The 19,821-nt window shown below is 43.4% G+C and overlaps 1 protein-coding gene across 1 annotated transcript in view; it reads left to right on the top strand.

Annotated features, from left to right (window-relative positions):
• The window catches only part of Dnah7 (dynein axonemal heavy chain 7), a 195,366-nt gene that overhangs the window by 80,687 nt on the left and 94,858 nt on the right, over positions 1-19,821 (top strand). The window contains exons 26-33 of the mRNA XM_041668272.1: positions 900-1,002; positions 1,122-1,249; positions 6,417-6,629; positions 8,721-8,819; positions 12,411-12,659; positions 15,727-15,876; positions 17,651-17,833; positions 18,574-18,750. Of these exons, the coding sequence (XP_041524206.1) occupies positions 900-1,002; positions 1,122-1,249; positions 6,417-6,629; positions 8,721-8,819; positions 12,411-12,659; positions 15,727-15,876; positions 17,651-17,833; positions 18,574-18,750 (1,302 nt within the window). The remainder of the gene's footprint in view (positions 1-899; positions 1,003-1,121; positions 1,250-6,416; positions 6,630-8,720; positions 8,820-12,410; positions 12,660-15,726; positions 15,877-17,650; positions 17,834-18,573; positions 18,751-19,821) is intronic.

Genomic DNA, 19,821 nt, shown 5'->3' with positions numbered 1-19,821 from the left:
AGATTTCTTTCACCTCTGTGTTGTATTAGCTCTGGTTTCAGGATTTACTAATTGACTATGACCCTGTCTCTTGTGATGACTAAAGCTTATACTGCATCATTACTTATTGGTAATCTCTTCTCTGAAGAGTTACCGATCTTTGATGTGCCTGGAGTTTATGTTCAGTGCAAACCCAGGGTCAGGATTAGTGCGACTTAGCATCACATGTAGAACAGCTCGGTCTCCCTGCATCTAAAGCATCTTTCAAGTACTGAGGGTCACTCTCGGCACATCCCAGATACATAGTGAGATGCCACACGCTCATGCACACACACGCATGCGTACACATAGAATCCACAACATTTGTGCTCAGTAGATACTTAACTTTTATGTCTTAAAATTTAAATCTAAGTTTAAACATAATCGCTCATTCTTATTTTAGCGTTGTTCTTGTGACTAGACAGCGCGTAGTTGTGAGGCAATCCATTCTTAGGATTGGAAACTGGGCCTTGAATGTTGGCTCTATATGGGTATTCGTATTACAAAGCAGTCTTTCTGGCAACAGAAGTCATGTTGCATAGAGGGTTATTGCAAACCATTCTTTAAAAATAGCAAATAAAGTCAACTTGTAAATAAAAAGCGAAGGCCTAGAAATGATAGGTATACCTACCTCTACACGCCTTCAGTTATAGCCAGAGTAAAGGCAATAAATTAGAAAGTTTTCCAGTTGATCAAACCCTTCATTGACCTAGAATAATGAATTAGTAATGAAAAATGAGCTGTCTTTAAAGATAACGGCGAATAAGCAATTTCCTTGATGGGATATTAAATCCCCGAAAAGATCAGGTGGGAACGCGTCATTTCGATGTGATGATGTTCAATCAGATAAAGTTGAAAATTTTATTCTCCTTCCCTCCCAGGGACTGTTATCGTGTGGAGCCTGGGCTTGCTTTGATGAGTTTAACAGAATTGATTTGGAAGTACTTTCTGTGGTCGCTCAGCAAATCCTTACCATCCAAAGAGGTACTGAGTTAGGCTATCTGTGCAGCATGCAAAGACAGACAAAAAGCGGGAGCAGTGAGCACCCCAACCTGCGTGCATCTGTGGCCCCGCTAAGCCGTTGACCTTGTGCTTGCCCACAGGTATTAATGCAGGCTCAGAACTGCTAGTGTTCGAAGGAACAGAGCTGAAACTCGACCCCACATGCGCTGTCTTTATAACAATGAACCCCGGGTACGCCGGGCGCTCAGAGCTGCCGGACAATCTGAAGGTACGAAAGGTGTAACTATGGCTTCTGTTTCTTTGTCACGATTTATGAATGCAAAGAAGAGAATGTGTAAAGATATTCAGATAAATATGGAGAACGTGAGGAACACCAAATTTTTATAGTTTTAAAATAGCATTGATTATAGCAAATGAACAAAGAGAGAAAAATACCAGTAACTCTTATTTTATTCTATCTTTCCAGTTTAATATGCATTTTTAAAGTGTTTAAATCCAACACTTGTGTATAGGTGGTGGGTTTTTTTTTTAACTTAATTTAAATGCATGATGAACATGTCCCCGTATTTATAACCGTGACTCAGACTATAACTAAGTTTGCTGAGTGGTCACACTGACGACATTTAGGCGGCTTTCAGTTCTTGCCTTACAGACAGGACCCCCGCAGGCTGCTCTTGATTAAGGCTCCTCTCTACGGAAAGACACCCTGAGCTGAGTCAGCCACCATGAGCACAGCGTGAAGCCGTCTGCCTCCTTTTCCACCCCCAGATCCTATTAATACACAGCCCTGTTCCTGCTTTGTTTTGTTTTGTTGGTTTGTTTTTTTTTTTATAAGGGGCAAAACGTTGTTCTCGTTGAACAGAACAAAGCTCCCTCTTTAAAAACGTAACTTTTCAATTATTAGTAAATACCCTTTTTTCTCCTCGCGTTTGTTCTCCTTTTCATAAACTCCCAGGTGAACTGCATGTTTATGGATCATGCATAAAGAACGATGATTGCTGGAGAATAGTACATTAATACTTGTCGACCCCAAACCAGGTTTCCTGACTAATTCCTGTATGCCTTCCGCTGGTCGCCTGTGTGCAGGAACAGCTCCCCCGATGATTCCAGTTGTCACCAAATATTTTGGCGTTTCTATTTTATGCCCCCGCTCCCGTGTGCTAGATCAGATGATTTAACACTTTGCCTTAGTGAAGGAGAGAGTGATTTCAAAATGAGAATGGAGGGCTGGAGAGACTGTTCAGTGGGTAAAGGTGCCTGTCCCAAGCCAAGAACCCAAGATGGGGACCTTCTAGTAGAAGAGAGAGAGAGTACCGACTCCCCCAAGCTGAACTCTGACCTCCAAAGGCAGGTTATAGCACGAGTACCTTCCCAATAAGTAAACATTCCCCGTTTTAAAGGAGGGGAGTGGTGAGTCCTTTATCTACGCTGGGCTCCGAGACTTCCCTTTGAACTTTTGTTCTAGAAAGCTCTCTCCCCAGCTCTGTTCCACAGCTCCTGGTGGGTGTTCTTTTATTCAGTGGGACCAACCTGAATGCACAAATAGTCTTAAAAACAGGAAGGCAAAATTCTGTGAGTAACTGGTCCTAAGAGGCTGGCACACTTGGTTGGCTGGATGTCCCAATGACTGGTGTAGGCCGCCCCATGGCGTGTGTTGAAGTTTTAGGCAGATACTTGCCCTGAGGTATCTGGGGTGTTGCACTAAGCTAAGTCCCTGGCAGCTCCCTGACTTGGTGGCTGCTACTGTTCCTCCCTCTGTGCTGCCTTTGTGGCTGGCGTTGCTATAGAGACCTGTTTGCAAACACATGAAAATTCCTAGCTGGGTGTGGTGGCCCAAGCCTGTGATCCAGCTTTTGGGAGGCTGAGGAAGAAGGATCAAGAATTCAAGGCCATTTTGGCTACTTCCTGAGACCTTGTCTCTGAAGAAACAAAAGGAATTCCTAACAAGTCTGAAATGAGCTTTGAATTCCTTAAAAGGAAAGGGAAAAGGGGAAGGAGGCCAGGAGGGAAGGAAGAAGTGCTGGGTTCCAGAAAGCATCTTTGCCAGTCCTCACTACCACCCTTGAACCCTCTGCCTCTTCATCAACCCTCTTCTTTGACTGACCTCGCGATTTCTGCGGACTTTGTGCTGTCCCTTTGGCACGTCCTCTTCCCAGCCTTGCCAGCCTCTTCTCTTTTGGGTGTGCTATTACGGCAGCTCCTTTGGCACCAGTGCCTTCTGACCCGGATACTACCAGGGCAGTACTACCAACGTCTTCTCTCAAAAGAAATCCCTCATCTAATTCCAGATCAAAACGCTACTGGGGAGCTGGAGAGGTGGCTTGGGAGTTAAGAGCACATCCTGTTCTTGCAGAGGGCCGGAGTCTGTTTCCCAGGACTCTCGCTGGGTGGCTCGTAGGCAGTGTACTATAGCTTCAAGAGGCCCAGTATTTTCTTCTGGACTCAGGAGGGACATGCACTTACTAATAGGTTTTCTGCCTCCTCCCCCCATAATAAGTTTCTCCGAGGACACAGTAAGCCAGATCAAGGCAAACTGAAAAAGTATAATAACAGGTATGTTGAGCAAAACAACTCCCAGACAACTCACTGGTCTCAGAGAATTAGGCCGGAGAGGTCATGCACCCAAGCCAGGGCAGGAAAGTTTTATAGGTTGTAGGTGAGGGGTCATGACGTGTCCACCACCAACTGGGTTTGTGCCCAAGTGTGGTCAACAGCTGAATGCTTAGGCAGGGGCTAGGGCTGCTGACAGCAACAGGAGAGGATGTTTCAGTAATCACCGAGAATGTGGAACTCGTCTTGAGTGCTTGTCCTTTGTTCTCTGCGTGGGCAGGGTTGGCAGAGAGACAGACATGGGGGGGGGCAGTGTGGGGGCCAGCCAGAGGCTCTATACAAACACATATGCACGGACTCAGGCGCAGGCACACACATCCATGTAATTAAAACGGAAAAATAAATCTTTAAGAATGCTGAGCTCTTTTTTGTCTACAAAATAAAGCAAATTTACTGCCATTTGCCTGTTTATCACAGGGATCTCATTAGCCTCCGAATGCCCTGTGTCTTTCTGCACACTGCTGCCTCTCTGGAGTGTTCTCCTTGGCTTAGTTCTCCGTGACACGTTGAGCTAACAGGGGACTGCTTATCATACACAGAGTTCAGAGATGGTATGGGCTGTGTCCGGAACCCTCACAAGCCCACCTCTGTTAGTCCCTTGGAGATGCCTCTCCTGGGTCTCTCTTCCTCCTGGGCTGCTGGTGTCCAGCCCCACAGACTTCACAGTTGATGGACTCAGTCTGCCTGCCTTCTTTGTTTTACAGGGTGCATTGTGCGCTGCTCTGTCTCCGGAAACTCTAGGCATTGAGCCTATGGCCACAGGCCACTTTTGTTCTCTCAAACATGAGTCAGGCACCAGTCTCTATCCCTCCAAATTCAGGAATGCCTCCCAACTGCTCGTTGTACTTGGGGATGGTGTGGAGAGTTGCGGGTCTTAGTAACAGCGGCTCCCATCGAAGGGAATATTTTCACACATCCCCATTTCCTTACCCCCCAAACACTTTACCATCTACTAGAAATGAGAAGGTTCAATGTCTCTGGATGCCTCCTTTGTAAATTGGCATACACGATAGCTTACATATTTTGATAACTGATAAGCATTATTTTGTGTGGAAAGAATGCCATTGTAGCTCTCTTGTTACATCTGGATAAACCTGTAATTTCTTGAACACTTCCCCACTTCATAGGAGCTATATTTTAGGTTAAAAATACTCTAAAGAACCGTTTCTCAAGATGGCTTCAGAATAGTTCTTAAATGGGCCTATTCCAGATCTGCTGGCGTGAGAAAGCCAGTAGCTTGGCACGTATGTGCCACGTACACAGCTTTCCAGAGAGGATATAGTATGAGCTTCCCTTGCAGCGTCTGAGGAAAACACTTCACTACACTTTCCAGAGAGGGTATAGTATGAGCTTCCCTTGCAGCGTCTGAGGAAAACACCTCACTACACTTTCCAGAGAGGGTATAGTATGAGCTTCCCTTGCAGCGTCTGAGGAAAACACCTCACTACACTTTCCAGAGAGGGTATAGTATGAGATTCCCTTGCAGCGTCTGAGGAAAACACTTCACTACACTCAACCAACAGCAAGCTCATTCAAGGACAGCATATCTGTGACTTGTCTTTCCAGGTTCTTAGAAATGGTAAAAAAAAAAAAAAAAAAAAAAAAAAAAAAAAAAAAAAACAAACAAAACAAAACAACATATTGCGTGAGGGTAGGTTTGTTTTTATTTTTGTTGCATGGATATTCAGGCACTTGGTGCATACTCAAGGCCTGTAGTTCCCCTTACAGCGCCTTCTAGAAATGGAGTAGGCCTTGCAGGGCCTCAGCTCCATCAAGTATTTCTGCTGAAATAAACACAGAGGATCGTACTCACATCAATGTCGACTGTGTGTTGCAGACATATTAGTATTGGTGTGTTAGCAAGTTCTTTGCCTCATTAATTCAAAAAAGTAATTGAGAGCCCACCACTTGGAAGGGTTGCCATAGGAATAACAAAGTTCTTCAGTAATTTTTTCTATTGGTATATAGTGGTCTAGAGTCAAAGTTATTGCTCAGCTACAGTTTTTTTTACACTGTATATGTTTGCAAGAAAGTAACACTTTAATTAAAATTTATTAAAGTGAGCCCTGATGGGCTAATATTAGTGCACTAGTGTTCTAATCGTAAATTTCACATTTATTCCCTAAAATCTGTTTATATTTTCTTACCATCACATGGCATTTAGTTGTTGAATAGTATTTAAAATTACGAGTATAAATGGCCTTTATAACTTGCAGAATTATTGATCTTTACCGTCATCATCCAGGACTTTGCGGTGTTCTCTGCGCTGTGTGTCCAGCGTTTGCAGAAGGACTGGTCAGGTTTGCACAGGCTCAGCACTCAGAGTCAGGGCTCTGGCTGTCTCAGAACACCTCCTTTCCTTAACACAGTCTCGTGGCTGGGGCAGCTGAACACCTCTGGCCTGTGAGGTAGCTGGAGCCCTCAAGAGCCCTCGGGAAGCCAGGCTCCAGCAGCTGAGCTCTGTCTCAGCCTGGGGGAGAGACCTTGTCTGCTCGCATCCTAGCGGGCTGATGTTCTCCTTCCCATAAAATGCTGCTCTCCATGAAGATCGCAGAAAAACTGATTCTGGACAGTCAGAAAGTGCAGGTTATCCAAAGGTAGTGGCATGTGTATTACATATGTCTTAATGGAACACCAGATTTTAATTACTTCATCTATATGACCTGAATATGGTGGTTAATGTGTTTTAAATAACAAACATTATTAACAAGTATGAAATTACTGTAGAAAAGCAGTTAAGAACCATAGCACTTTATTAAACAAGAGCAGGATTGCTTTTTTTTTTTTTTTGACGCCCTCTGAAAGGCCTCTCTTACGTCCCCTAGGCTCTCTTTCGGACGGTGGCCATGATGGTCCCTGACTACGCCATGATTGCTGAGATCGTCCTGTACTCCTGTGGCTTTGTCACGGCTCGGCCACTGTCTATAAAAATTGTGGCTACCTACCGCCTGTGCTCCGAGCAACTGTCCTCTCAGCACCACTACGACTACGGGATGCGAGCCGTGAAGTCTGTGCTCACCGCTGCTGGCAACCTGAAGGTAGAACCAAGAACCCTGACTCACTACATTCCCAGCCGTAAATGTTAGAACTGACGGTCTTCACAGGAGTTCTAGGTTGGATTCACAATTAGCTGAAAAAAAAAAATTTAAGTAAATAACATTGAAAATAAAATTTTGTAATGTTTTATGAAACCGCACACAGGTAATTCTTAGTGTTTGAGCTCAAATATATGGAGTTAGTAATAGTCAAACAATAGTTACTTGCAATCAAGAAATGTTTTGAAGGTTTTCTATTTATGTAACATGTAGGGAATAGTGCATAAATTAATAACTATATGTAAAACCCTAAGCATCGTTGCTTATGTAATTGCCAATTGTAATCACCTGTGAACTATTTATAATAGTTCTCTGTATATAACTATATTATATATAATAATGATAGTGATAAAATGTTTGCATTTTAAAATTGTGCGTAAATACATGAAAACAGCAGATAATTCAGGACGTGGCTGACTTCTCTCTAAAAGTAGAACCATGAAATAGAGCTACATATTAGTTCTTTATGAAGCCAAGATAAGTTATTGTTCAAAACAAATCCCAAAAATGTGACCTTGGAGTTTACAAAATGTTTATGTGCACAATTTGTGGAAGATACAAATTTTAAAATACATCCCACATGATTGGAAACAATGGCTTGCATTTTTATCCTCTCTCAATGCTATAAAGACCTTTGATATATAGTGGCGATATAATATTTCATATTAGCCTAACATAACTTCAAGTTATTGTTTGTTGCAATAAACACAAGTGCCCGGAAGCAACAATTTGTACTGCCCTGGCTTGTCAGGATTACTTTGTAGCCAGATAATGGGAAAGATAATGCATTGTCCTAGTGCAGGTCCGTGCCGGAATCTTGACTGCAACTGAGCTATAAAAGTTGGGCTGCAAATGAATCCCGAAAATGAATCCTATCACTCTTTGTTACAAGCTCATTTAGAATTGCGAGGTGGTTTGGCTTGAATATTTTCAAGTTTCTTTCTGTTCTACCAAGAGACAATTTAAGCATTTGCTTCAAAACAATAGCCTCTCGAATAAATAAAAATGGATTCTGACACTTCAGAAAGTCTGGATGAGCAAGGCTAACTTTGACCTCTGGGAGTTCTGGAGGCCCAGAGGCTGGGATTGACAGCCAGTCAGGCACTTAAGGTCACCCACTTGATAAAGAAAAGGCTTGTGTTCTCCCCCATCCGTCTCTGTGTGTGTCTCCCTTTTTGGTAGAAATTTTTGTGAAAAACAAGAGAATATTCTAGGAAACAAAAAACACAGGGGAACTTCTGAATTAGATGTTAAGTAAGTATTGGGTTTCAGAGAAATAATTCTCAGGCTAGATTTTGGGGGGCACTAATTATGTGAATCATAATGTAGGCACGAGGAGCAAGTCTGGAGTTCCAACAGAGTTTCAGTCAATATTGGGTATGCACAGACATTCAGAGTTTACAGTTTCTCATGGACTCTTTATTGTTTTTTTTGTTTGTTTGTGTTTTTGAGACAGGGTTTCTCTGTGGTTTGGAGCCTGTCCTGGAACTAGCTCTTGTAGACCAGGCTGGTCTCGAACTCACAGAGATCCGCCTGCCTCTGCCTCCCGAGTGCTGGGATTAAAGGCGTGTGCCACGACCGCCCGGCTCATGGACTCTTTAGCTGACAGGGTCGTACCCTCGCCACCTCCACTACGCAGCTTGATAACAGGCAGCCGGTAGAGAGCCAGCAGGCCCCGGGACACTCATCTCAGCCACCCCACTCACGACATTCCTCATTCTGATTTTCACAAAACCAGCCCACTGGGGGTCTTGAACAAGCAAGTTCTACCAAGAAGGAGGCGGTGACCAATAAGGAGGTTCTCAAGGTATTGCATTCCTAGTCACCAATCCTTCATCACCATAGCCATGGGAATGCAGTCGGGGCTGGCTCCCTTCGTGTGACAGGAGGGCCAATGAGTTTAAGCAGCAGTTTCTGTAATGAAAACACGAGCAGGATTTTGTTCAGATCGTTCACACTCATGGTGCATTTGCATTCAGGTCGACACGAAAAGGTGTCCGTGACAGAAATCCTCATTCCTGTATTTTCTTTTAGCTGAAGTACCCGAATGAAAACGAAGAGATTTTGCTACTTAGATCTATTATTGATGTCAATCTGCCGAAGTTTTTATCCCACGACTTGCCGCTCTTTGAGGTGAGAGCCCTTATATTCCCGCGTGCTGGGACTCTCCCAGGAGTGTAGTCAGCGCCTGGAGTCTGCACAGCTCCCCGCAGGAACCTCAGTCAAGGAAAGCAGGGGGGTGTTCAGAGGAATGTGGACCAGCCCTGCTGGTACTTGAAGTGTGTTTACCTGGGGTGGTTGCTCCTGATACTTTTAGCCACGTAATATTTTTATGTTCTTCTTTACTACACAAGAATGACGAACATACAAAAGTTATGAAATATTTGCCATAAATTCCATGAGAATGTAGACTCTAGGTTGCAAGGTTCTTTGGCTAGCACATCACTGAATCCTTAGCACTTGGTAAAATAAGAATTAAATTCCCTTAAAAGAATACAGGGACTTTTATGAAATTGTATATTCAGGATGATTTTTCATAAGCAACAAATTTGAAAAGCTTGCTATATTTTAAGATTAGATGGTCGACTGTTGGGGGGAGGGTGCACGCCTTTAATCCCAGCACTCAGGAGGCAGAGGCAGGCGGATCTCTGTGAGTTCGAGGCCAGCCTGGTCTACAAAGTGAGTTTCAGGACAGGCTCCAAAGCTACAAAGAAATCTTATCTCAAAATACCAAAAATAAATAAATAAATAAATAGATAAATAAATAAATAAAATAATATTAGATTAAGAAAAGTTAGAAAACAGTTAATTTCTATAATCAATCTGTATCATTTTCTTTGTCTGCAAGAGTCCATAGGAACATTGGCTCCTTCTAAATGGTAGTTGCTAGTTCCCTGTGTGTAAAGGTTGAAGGAACCATGACAGGAAGATAAAAAAAAGCTTCCACAAGTTGCTCCCATAGCAACCACGTTACATCACTTTGAAAGGAACTCTCCTTCGTGTTTAGACTTGGCAGTGCACATATCTTAATGGAACAAACCAACAGGGGAAGATTTCAAATGTTCCCCCTAAAGTGCCCCCCCATCCCCTTGGTGCTGGAACATGGAACAGATTTTGCAGGAACAAAAGCTGCATTTTCTCCCAGAAGGTGGGAGTGTGTGTCATGGGATGTGTTCACATCTGGCAGTGTCTCTGTGGAACAAATGTTTAGACAGCACTCTCTCAAGTAGAAGATGCTTGACAATTTCCTGCATCACACAGCTCCGTGTCCTGTGAGACACACTCCCACCTACACACATCACCAGACGTCTCCAGAGCTCTCTCACAGAGACAAGCAGAGGGTTGGGTATGTCTAGTCTTCACCCAACAGGAGAGTCTAGGCTATATTTTGGTTTTGGTTGTAAAGCACTAGATAACAAAAGTTTCCGAGTTGTCTGCTTCTTCTGGAGATGTGCTCATAGTACTTGATCACAGTCATGTGAATGGTAACGTTATGTAGAGACCATTACATATAGACAGAGTTTCTGTCCCATCTGGTCCCACAGGCATTCATTCCCAAAGAAACACACAGAGGCTTATATTATATTATAAACTGTTTGGCCTATTACCTCAGGCTTATTAGTAACTAGCTCTTGCAACTTAAATTAACCCATAATTCTTGCCTATTTTTAGCCATGAGGCTTGGTGCCTCTTATCAGTGAGGCATTTTCATCTTGCTTGCCCTTTCCTCTTCCCAGAATTCTCCTAGCTTTGCTGCCCACCCCTACTTTCTGCCTAACCCCTGGCCAATTAGTGCTTTATTAAACCAGTCCAAGTGACAAATCTTTACAGGGTACACAAGCATTATCCCACAACAATTGCATTTCACTATCATTCATTCTTGACCATTTATGTCATTTACCATGACATACTGTGTGTGTGTGTGTGTGTACACACGCCAGGGATCAAATGATCATATCGGGATCTTAATTGCATTAAGCACGCATCTACAATGAAGTATGACCCCAGCCTGGACCAAGCACCGCTGGCACATGTATCATGTGTGTGATGCCAGCTTGGGTCACATGGCAAATTACAGGCCAGTCTGATACACAAGCAAAAGCCTTCCCATCTATATCTCCTGTTCCAAATGGCAATCGGGAGCAAGTGGTGTCATCACCTCATTGTATGATAAAGACACACAGGACAAACAGCCTGTGTGTGTGGCGTGCGCCTGAGGGCAGGGACTCTAGCCAGCCAGGCTGTACTCTCAATCCGTCTCTGCACAGCTGCCTTTGCTCCAAGGGAATTTACTGAATTAGATGAAGGAGTGACTAAATTGGCAGCTCAAATTTTAAAGTGTAACTCAAGCAAATATGTAAGTGCCTCTGAAATTTCACTTTCACGTCCAGATTTTAAAAAATAGTCATTTCTCACACAAGTTGAGGGGTTTATAAAATAGGTTTACAAGTTTAGAAAGGTTGTTTCTTAGACCTTGTAATTAGCTTTTTGTATTCATAAGCACTACATGAGGAATGAAAAATCTTGCCAAATGCACCTTATGTGACTGTGTTAGCTTCCTAAGGTGGCTAAGGGGATGTCCTGCAAATTTGCAACACAACGCACTTACTTGCTTCCAGTTCTGAAGCAAGAAGCGTGAAAGGAGAGTGTAGAGACCAAAAGGCATTGTCTCAGTTCCTGTTCTATAGCTGTGAAGAGATACCGTGACCACAGCAAATCTCATAAAGAAAGCATTTAACTGAGGCTGGCTTACAGTTCCGAGGATTAGTCCATGATTGTCATGGCAGGAAACACGGGGACATGCAAGCAGACATGGTGCTAGAGACGGCTGAGAGTTTTATCAGATCCTTAGGCAGCAGGAAGAGAGAGTGATGCTGGGCCTGGCTTGAGTGTTTGAAACCTCCAATCCCAGCACCAGTGACACACTTCCTCCAACAAGACCACACCTTCTAATAGTGCCCCTCCTTAGGAGCTTTGGGGCCCTTTTTATTTCAAACCACCAGACATTTTTAGGGATTCTTCCCAGTTGTTCCTAGCCCCTGGTAGCTCCCTGCGATTCTGGATGTTCCCTGTCTGTGGTGGCTTTATGCTAATTTCATGTGAATCCATTTCTCATGGCCTTCTTCACTGTGCCCAAGTATTTGCATATCTGTCCTTTCTATCTCTCAGATAGCATCTTCCTTACCTAGTGTGATGTCTTAACCATCTACATGTGGAAACACAATTTTTTATAGAAGTCTTGTTCTGAGGCCCTGGGTAAACTCAAGCAACCCATATAATACATGTATGTACTAAAATTATGTCTGAACTGACTCTTGCATATGTAAGCAGCCTGGATCATAGCCGACTTTTCAAGATCTAGTTCTATAAAAGATACTATATTCACTGACTTGGCTTTGGTTGAGGTCCCTGGATACCTGGTGCTCATGTGTGAGCCGGTCAATTCACAGGCTGCTGGTTCTCTTCTGGTGACATATTTGCCGCTTTTCACCAATACAGCAGTTCATAAGGTCAATAACCACATCATTTAAGGCTTCCAATTTTTAAATTATTTCACAAAACTTCAGGATATAAATATTCTACCAGAAGACAAAGACTCGAACTGTTTCAGTAACCCCAGTCCCATCTATATTAAATGCAGATTTATAGTTGACTAATATAATACCATCTGCTTATGTCTTTGGACATAAACATATGCAATGTAAAATTCCCACCCACTATCAGGGAATTACTTCGGATTTGTTTCCTGGGGTGAAGTTACCAAAGCCAGACTACAATGATCTGCTGGCGGCCATCAAAGACAACTGCGCCGAAATGAATCTGCAAATGACCAAATTCTTCTCCGAGAAGATCCTCCAGATCTACGAGATGATGATCGTGCGCCACGGCTTCATGATTGTCGGAGAACCGTTCGGAGGGAAGACCAGCGCCTACCGTGTTCTAGCTGGAGCCTTAGGTGACATCTGCGAAAAGGTACTCCTGCCGTTAATGCATTCACTGGTCGGCGATTAGCGTTGTGCTAGAGCAGACACGTGGCTACTTTGAAATTTACTTTCCATGGGGGCCATGTAAAAATCACTACAAAGAGGAAATGAATCACAGATGATATAATGAGAAGGGAACAGCTGGAGAAATGGCTCAATGGTTAAGAGCACAGACTGCTCTTCCAAAGGTTCTGAGTTCAATTCCCAGCAACCACATGGTGGCTCACAACCATCTGTAGTGAGATCTGGTGCCCTCTTCTGGCCTGCAGGGGAGATACGGGAGAATTTGACAGGAGGAGATGGATGTGTATATGATCATATTTCATTGCGCATGTCTATAAAATTCTCAAGAATAAAAACAGTGAGTCCAACAACGCATGATGAGTGTGCCACAAATCTGCCATTCAGTCCTGGATTGTTTTTTTTCAGTTAAAGGCAGCTCATTTTTTGTTTAATTAGTTTTAAATTGCATGTGCATAAATGTGTGTATGGAGTATACATACATGCATGACTACTCACATTTTTTTCGAATTGTATTTTATTATTTATTTATGTGCATATGTGTGTGTGTGTGTGTGTGTGTGTGTGTGTGTGCTTGGTACCCTTAAGGGTGGAAAAAAAAAGGGCGGCTGATTTCCCCAAGTTGGATTTGCTGGTGCTTGTGAGTCATAACACATGGGGACTGGGCACCAAACCCCAACCCTCTGCGAGAACAGCAGGCTCTTAGCTGCTGAGGAGTCTGCAGTCTCTTTGAGATGCTACACAAATGGGACTCCAGAGCAGCTTTGCTCCTTCCCTCCATCCTCTTGAGCCCTGCAGGACTCTTACCTCGTACTTCAGTGTGTGGAGCCCCAACGGGGCCTCTGATCATGACATCTTCATCTGTGGAGTCTCTCTTCCAAAGCACTTGTTGGAAGAACATATTTCTTGTTGCAAGAAAATATTTACTTGCCTTGTTTACCTTGGGTTTGCTCTATCTCGTTTTCTTAACGTCATCTCTGTGTCCTCCCCGGGTGCCTGTAGCTCCAGCAGCATTCTTAAGGCACAGTTTTCATTTCTGTAGGTTGATGGCCTTGACGTTTAACCTTTTTGTTTACAATTTTTATACAATATATTTTGATGATGTTTTCTCTCCTCTGGCTCCTCCCAAATCCTCCCCATTTTCCTATGCACACAACTTCATCATCATCTCTCTCTCAAAAAAAAAAAAAATCCCGAAATGAAAATCAAAACAAGAAAAAATGTAATACAAAAAAAATTACCAACTCAAAATCAAACAAACAAACCCACAAAACGTAACAACAAAACTGAAAGAAAACAAAAGAGAACAACAACAATATGGCATTCATTTTGTGTTGGCAAAATTCCTGGGCAAGGAGCTTGCCTGAGGGTGACAAGCATCGTGGGGCGCTTACTTTCCCTTTGCCAGCAGATATCAACTACAAACAGTCTCTCCGTCAGGGGTGGGAGCCCACGGCCGCTTCTATTTTAGAGGGGAAATCCAAGAAGATTCGTATGTAAGCGTCATAAATTGACACCCTGCTTCTTTCTTCCGCCTCCGCTTCTGTTCTCACGGTTCCTCCCTTCTTTTTACTTTCCTCTTGTTCCTCCCTCCCCACTCCGCCTTCTTCTCTTACCTTCCCTGCGGTTGACTGGCTTGTGTTTTGCTCGTGCTACTGTTTCCTTGTTCTGCCACCTAGTTGGTTTTCGCCACACACAAACATCAAGTCTCTAACAGAACCAGGCACTGCTGAAGGGCTGGCGGGCGTGCTGGTATGAGCACGTCCTCTGGTCTCCGGTGAAGTCCGAATGGTTCTTCCATTCTCTGGAAACCACAAGAGCGAGATGGCCGCTTCTTTAGCTCCTCACTGGCCTGTGGGCTAGACTCTGTCTTCAGAGTACGGTTGCCCATACTTCTCCATTGAGGAAATTTCACCGCAGAGCTCTTCCTGGCGCAGGGAGGAGAGCAAAGGCGCGAGCTGAGCTTTGTCTTGTTCTTGAAGGCGCTGTTTTCCACATCTGCTCTTTGATGTACTGGTTTGTGTCTGTCCATTGCTCGGACAGGATTGGAAAGAACTGGCCTTGCTGTGCTGTGGTGCGGAGAATGAATGACTAAGTCGCTTCAGCACGGGGGTTTTAAGGAAATGAAAGTATTCTGTGCGATGCTATAATGATGGGCACGTGGGTAAAACCCACAGAGTAAACACTAAGTCAACCCTCAGTTGTGTATATGTATGTAATTATATGTTCGTAATAGCGCATGTCCATACAGTCATTAGGGTGTGATGATAACAATGGTGGGGGGGGGGTAGCATCATCAGCGAGGCAGAGGGAAGATTCGGGAAGCCCTGCACTTTCTATTCAATTTCCTGTAAATTTGAGACTGCTCTAAAAATTAATTCCCTTAATTTAAAAACAAGGCTTATGTGCCCCAAGGGTGCCAACATGTCCTATAATAATGCCACCGAGCCAGGGTTCCGGTCAAAACAGGCAATTTGCTAATATTAAGGTTTTGGCTCGGTGGGAAGTCTCTATCATGCCGTGTCTTTATTTTCTCCCAGAGAACATTTTGTAGCAAGGGTCAGCAGATTACAGCCCTCAGGCCAAATGCAGCTGAAGTCTATTCTCGGGATGCCAATGAATTCAGAACGCTGATAACGGTTTCTGCATTTTTTTTTTAAAAAAACTGAAAATAGAAGAAGAACCCGGAAAGCCTACATCGTTTAGTGTATAGGCCTTTACCAAAAACAGGTGTCAATATTTTTTCTGTAATTTCTGGTTTATAAGAATGAACACCATTTACTAATTTACCCCTGTGTATTTTGTTATTTTAAAAACAATGTTACGGCAACCTCCAAAACTCGACTTTTCAGTGGTTCATTGGCATTGCCAAGAAGATAGAAACAATCTCTTTTCGCACAGCAACCTCCTGCTTTGGAACCCTGTTAAGTCTACTCCTTCCTCCTGGCAGTGTCTCCGTAGGCTCCCACACGTTTTCCACGAGGGGAGAACGTATCCTTCAATGCAAATAATGTTGGTTTTCCTCTTTCCCCAAGGGACTTATGGACGAAAACAAGGTCCAGATAACTGTTTTGAACCCTAAGTCTGTGACCATGGGCCAGCTGTATGGACAGTTTGACCTGGTGTCCCACGAGTGGTCCGACGGGGTCCTGGCCGTGAGCTTCCGAGCGTTTGCAGCGTCCCCGGTAAGAGCCCGCCTTGCCCGCCTTCTCCAAAGTCTACGCTGTGTCTTGTGACCGCGTCTGATCTTTTTCCAAGTTATTTCCACCTAGACTTCTATTTTGACCTTAAGATGTTTATTGAGCACTGGGTTTTGATCCTACTGCACATACTGGCTTTGTGGGAGCCTAGGCACTTTGGATGTTCACCTTACTAGACCTGGAAGGAGGTGAGTGGTCCTTGGACTTCCCACACCCGGTCTGCTCTTCAGGCTGATGAGAGAGGGGGAGTTGATTGGGGGAGGGGGAGGGATATGGGAGGCTGGGGCAGGGAAGAGACAGAAATCTTTAATAAATAAATAAATAAATAAATAAATAAAAACAACCCCCCCCCAAACCCAAACAATTAAAACAATACAAAGACTGAAAAAAAAAAAGATGTTTATTGAGAGCGTGTTACTGGATGTTTTGGTATTTCTGTGAGGAACAAGGGTAGCACACACAAGAACAACAGAGCCCGTGTTCCTGGGCACCTCTGACCCGGAAGTGCCTGTCAGACCTTGTGGGAGACAGTGACAGGTGACCAGCACCAGCAGCTAAGAGCCTGAAGGAAGGCTCTCTGGAATGATCGCCTAGGGATAGAGAAATACTCCTCCTTGCTGCCCTCCGGAGTTTTGAGCACACAAACACCACCCTCACTATAGACAGGGAGGGTTCCACCCCTGGGCAGCCCACTAGCCTATGGAGTTGACCATGGGGACTGAGAATGTGGTAAGGACTTAAGTCTGTCTCCAGTGTAGCTTCCACTCAGATTAGCTGAAGGTAGGGGAAACATCACTTGCATACATAAGCAGATAGAATTATAAGAGTCAGAAGGTTGGCTATTTTTTTTATACCGTGTGTATTTTCATATTTTTAAATATTTGTCAGACTGTCAAGGTGATTTTATATTATATATACACAACACTAACGGTTATTATTACTGATGTACTGAGCTTTGTGTGGATGTCATATTGATTTTAATATCCTAGACCAGTGGTTCTCAAGCTGGGGGTCATGACCCCTTTGGGGGGTAGTGAAGACTTTCACAGGGGTCAGCTAAGACTCTAGGAAAACGGGTGTTTACATTATGATTCATAACAGTAGAAAATTACGGTTCTGAAGTGGCAATGGAAGTAACTTTATGGTTGGGGTCACCACAACATGAGGAACTGTACTAAAGGCTCACAGCATGAGGAGGGTTGAGGACTATTGCCCCATGGCATTATGAGACAATTCAGCCTAGGAGTGGAGTGTGTATGTGTGTGTGAATTCATTCCATAGAAGGAAGAAAAAAATTGAGCGTAGCACATAGAAGTCATTAACGCTACGAAAAACTTTCAGTAAAATTCATGATAAGAACGATCTATAAAACATGAAGAACAGGCAAATTTGAATGAGCTTTCTGTTTTCCCCGTCTGTAGCATTTTCATTTCTAATATTTTGAAAGCATTTTACATATATTTAGTCCCCAAAATACTGAAAAGATTTAATCAAGGTAAGATGTTATTGTTTTTCTTGTCCACGTCTATGTAGGCTTTTCATCTATGCTTGTGTGTGCGTGAGGTGAATATGTATGTGTGTATGTGTATGTGTGTGTGTGTGCATATATGCACGCACATGTGTGTGTGTGCTTTATTTAAAGGGTACTTTTTATGTTTTCGTGGTAAGTTGACTCTCTTGGTCTTTTTAAATTTGGAGATAACATGACTAATCGGTTTGCTTCGTTCCATTTTGCTCTTCCCCCTGTCTGTGTATTTAGACTCCAGACAGGAAGTGGTTAATTTTTGACGGGCCGGTTGATGCGGTGTGGATTGAGAACATGAACACGGTGCTGGATGACAACAAGAAGCTATGTCTGATGAGCGGGGAGATCATTCAGATGTCACCGCAAATGAATCTGATTTTCGAACCCATGGATCTGGAAGTTGCCTCTCCTGCCACCGTAAGTTCGCAGCTTCGGCATCTGTCTGTGGATCACGCAATTTCCACAAATGTTTCTTTTCACTCAGCAGCTTTTCCTTTAAGTTGGAAGTCTTTGTACATTCCATCATGGGCGCGATCTGTGATCCTGAAAGAACAGGCATATCTGCTCACATACCTTGACAGATTTAGTAATTCAGCTATTTTTCTCTTTTATCTGGGATCTTTTTGCAAGATCATATGCAAAAACCGAGATCATAAAATTATATAAAATTCTTTGCTCCTATGAGGTTTGTATGAGGTAGGTATCCTAAGTTATCTTAACGCCCAGCAAGAAGCCAGGTCCTGTGCGCTGGACTCCCTGCTCAACCTCACGGGATTCTGCTCTAGTGATAACTGCGCTAGGTTTTCTACCATTATGGGGAATCTGATGAATCAACAAGAGGCTTCCTAGAGCTGCTCACTGAAGTCAGTCCATATGACAGGTGCTGCCTGTGGCCAAAGGAAGTTAATGATAAGGTTAGCAAAGGAACTAGTGATCTTTGTAACAACAACAACAACAACAAAAGAGAAATCCATGACTAGGTGCCTGGAATGAAGTGTCTGTCATGTGACCCCCAACTTCCATCTGTAAGAAGGTATCCTCCAGTTTATGCTCACCCATCTCCTTGAGAAGATGTCCCTAGATTGACCTCAAGTGACGACTGCCCCTTACTTGTCCTGTGAGCAGACTTTGTTGCTAAGCGATGTGTGTCCTTCCAGGTTTCCCGGTGTGGCATGATTTACATGGAACCCCACATGCTGGGTTGGAGGCCACTGATGGTGTCGTGGATCAACACTTTGCCGCAGACAGTCAGCATCATTCAGAAGGAGTTCATAGAAGGCTTGTTTGACAGAATGGTCCCTGTTTCTGTTGAATTCATTAGAAGGCATACGAAGGTAAGAGAAATGGAAGTTTTAAGGTTTTTTTTTAAAAAAAAAAGGAAAACCTGAATTAAATATATTCATTTCGATGTGTTTTTTAAAGCTAATGTTTTTTTTTTTTTAGCAGGTTTGACAGGAGCTTTTTTTTTTTCCATTTTGCTTATTTTTCCCTTTTTGTTTTCTTTGTTGCAATTCTTTTTTGTGTGACTCACATGGGCCTGGCGCCCAGGTTGGCCTGTAATATGCAGTCTCTCTGCCTTTGCCTCATAAGTACTATGATTACAGGCATATGCCAACACTCTTGCTAAAACCTTAGCTCAGACTAAAATAAAAAGATGTGAATTCATACTGTTATTCTCGAAAAATATAAAAAGTGAAACATCTTAGAATTTGAGCCAGTGTTATTGGTGCAATTATTCTCTCTTAAAAACAAGCAAATCTGAAAGGCCTACCTAACCCTGTGAAATAAAATATCCAAGATGTTAACTCTCGTTTCTGGTGAGCAGTTCTATGTTTTATTTTCATGTGCGTGTGCGCATTTGTTTTCTAAAACAATCAAATCCTTGGTAGAAGGACAATAAAGGGAATAGGGCCATTGTGGCAAGCACTGGCGAGGAAGAGCCCACAATATCTCGGGCACTGGTGGAGGAATAGGAGATACTGGGTGTCCCCTGCGCTTTCAGAGCCTTGGCTGGTACCTGTGTCTAAGACAAACCGGAAGTGACCATCCTCCAGACCATCTAAACAAGCATGCTCTGCCAAGCAGAATATAGCAATTTGTGCTTGTGTACAGAATTTGTGTTTCTTTTTCCCCTCAGATAATGTAAGTAAAGAAATGTCGTGGGCATGTACCTTGGCCATACAACAAAACCAAAGCTTCATGTAAATATCCCAAGATCTGTTCTTTCTACAGAAGTTATGAATGGCTATTGCGGTAATAGGTGTCTGCCTAGGAGGGGCCCTTTGCGCCTGAGTCTCCTATCAGTTGCAATCCCATGTTAGCCAGTCCTGGTGTCTTCACGTTTTATGAGGCTGGGTGGCTCAGTAGGAAGCCTGCCACTTCTGGTCTTCAGAGATGACATCACA

Source organism: Microtus oregoni, unplaced genomic scaffold (genome assembly GCF_018167655.1).
Source record: "Microtus oregoni isolate MIOR12 unplaced genomic scaffold, Mior012 000018F_ref0000195, whole genome shotgun sequence".
NCBI lineage: Eukaryota > Metazoa > Chordata > Mammalia > Rodentia > Cricetidae > Microtus > Microtus oregoni.
The sequence above is the reverse complement of the archived record's forward strand: the minus strand, read 5'-3'. Positions and strand labels throughout refer to the sequence as shown.